Genomic DNA, 2,402 nt, shown 5'->3' with positions numbered 1-2,402 from the left:
TGAATTTATCTGAAAAATAAAAAAGTCTATATTAAGAAAAAAATTGTAAATGGAAGATTATAAGAGAGGGTTTTGCGTGCCAGCAAAAGTTACTGGTGTGCCATGTTTGGCACGCGTGCCAGGGGTTGCCCACCCCTGGACTAGGCTTTTGGTTAGGGGACAGACAGGGGGAGGGGCTGGTAATTAAAGATAATTGTTGTTAAGAACCTGAAGACTCCTATCCTTAGAATTTACTCTTGTAATTTTTTAAATATATTTTTTATTGATTTTTTACAGAGAGGAAGGGAGAGAGATAGTTAGAAACATCGATGAGAGAGAAACATTGATCAGTTGCCTTCTGCACACCTCCTACTGGGGATGTGCCCGCAACCAAGGTACATGCCCTTGACTGGAATCGAACCTGGGACCCATCAGTCTGTAGGCCGATGCTCTACCCACTGAGCCAAACCGGTTAGGGCCTACTCTTGTAATTTTTATTGAATGATTATGTATCGTAACATATAAAAGTGAAAGTCCTATAATGCTTTGTTTCTTCATGGAAAAATCTAAGAGTCCTCTCTAAATGTCAGAAGAAGGGAGCCTCATCTACATGCAAATTGTTAGGGTCACCGAAGGAGGAACGCACGAGGCCAAAAGGGGTAAAGAATTATGATTTATTAGTCATCCTGAAAACCAGGTGGGCTGAGCCCCCAAATGGTGCCAGCACCAGGGACTGGGAGTCCGAGGTTTTAAAGGACTCTAGGTGGGCTTTTTCTTGTTGGAGAATCTCTGGGCAGGTCCAGATCCTGGAAAGGTCCAGAGGGGAAGGAGAATGGTCTTAGCAAGTGGAAGGTGGTCTAAGCGAAAGGGAATGTCGGTTGTGAAGTGGCCTAAAGGCCAGTCTCCCAGGGAAGGGGGTATGGATTCAATTATTCGATCAGACCCAACACACATGATTTATGTTCTAGAAACACTTAGAAAACCTGAAGTACTGCTGGGGCTATGAGGAATCCTGCAGACCCGAGTTCCGGTTCAGCTACCCTGTCTGCACCTACGTGGACATGGGATGGTAAGTAATGCCTCCCCTTTAAGCCGTCCTTCACGGCCGGGGATGCTGATGCCCCGTTCCCGCGAGGCTCTCTGGTTTTAGATAGTAACTCCTTTAGATATCAGTTTGCTCACATGGTCATGGATTCAACTTGACTACCCCCAGGAATAGCTGTCATTTCCTCTGTCGGGGAGAAACGGTATAGATCACAGAAAATATTGCCCCCGGCAGACACTAGGAAGATAAACTGATGTTTTCCTCGTGATTCTGGAGGGAAAGGTAAGTGTAATTTAAACTGGAAAAGTCGGTGTTTGTGGGGCTGGTCACCATCAGAACTAATAAGTCGAGTCAGGGATTGAGTCTTTACGGGCGCTTTATTCAGATGGCCTGCGATCTGAGAAGACTGTGGGTTGTGTACCCCCAAAAGACTGTCTTACCTGTCATCTCAAGCCAGCCCTTTAAAAGGAGAAGAAAAGTGTAGGTAAAGGGTTTGGAATTCAGGAGCAAGGAGGTAAGAGGTTCGGAATTCAGCGGGAAAGGTTAGCCAGGTCAAAGCTGCGTGCGTGATTTCCCAGCATCCTCTCACCTGCGATGGGTATCTGCGCCGGACGGTGGGCGTTCCCTCCCGGGAGCACAGTGGCTCGGACTCGTCTTGGCCCTCACAGTGCTCCTGGGCCACGGGTCGGCTTGCTGGCTGGTCTCCTCGGGTCAGCGCAGGTCATACATTCCAGTCCCCAGAACAGTAGCCTTTACATGCATTGATGACCAAGCCTAGTAACTATGTCTAAAGCTAAACATTTTAACATCTGGAGTCCCCACCACAGTTACTATAATCAATACATTCACGGTGGTGGGGAGGAGTGTGGGTGGAGGTGGAAGAGGCATAGAGGGGATAAATGGCGATGGAAAAATAAAACACATAAAAATGCATGCCAGGTTAATGGAGTAAGTAAAATACAGTAATTAGCAGTCCATTCTCTTTAGTTCCAGATGACCCTAATTTAACACATTTATGTGTGCATTTGTATTATAAGTATGTCTGTAAATAATGTATTTTGGTAACTTATTCATGTAGCAAGGGATCGTTTTAAGAAAATGATGATAGTTTACTTAAAAAGATTAATGAAAAACTTACAGCAATTTAACCTTTCGAATGAAGACTCAAGTCTCAGAAAAAAGAAAAAGAAAAAAAAGTGACGAAAGTCTTTGTTTGCAAATAGGACGGATACCCTGGAATCAGCCCGGGACACGTTCTGGGAGCAAGCGGACTTTGGCTATGCAGGCGCGAGGCGGCGGGAGCTGCGGGAGCTCTGCCGGCCCGAGCAGACGGTGGGCTGGCGGTCAGCGGTGGGCTGGTGGTCAGTGCTGGGCTGGT

General features: G+C 46.5%; 1 protein-coding gene across 1 annotated transcript in view; it reads left to right on the top strand.

Moving 5' to 3' along the window:
* The window catches only part of EOGT (EGF domain-specific O-linked N-acetylglucosamine (GlcNAc) transferase), a 50,504-nt gene that overhangs the window by 6,643 nt on the left and 41,459 nt on the right, over nucleotides 1-2,402 (top strand). The window contains exons 3-4 of the mRNA XM_014542485.1: nucleotides 948-1,048; nucleotides 2,248-2,356. Of these exons, the coding sequence (XP_014397971.1) occupies nucleotides 948-1,048; nucleotides 2,248-2,356 (210 nt within the window). The remainder of the gene's footprint in view (nucleotides 1-947; nucleotides 1,049-2,247; nucleotides 2,357-2,402) is intronic.

This window comes from Myotis brandtii, unplaced genomic scaffold (assembly GCF_000412655.1).
Source record: "Myotis brandtii unplaced genomic scaffold, ASM41265v1 scaffold1080, whole genome shotgun sequence".
Classification (NCBI taxonomy): Eukaryota; Metazoa; Chordata; class Mammalia; order Chiroptera; family Vespertilionidae; genus Myotis; species Myotis brandtii.
The sequence above is the reverse complement of the archived record's forward strand: the minus strand, read 5'-3'. Positions and strand labels throughout refer to the sequence as shown.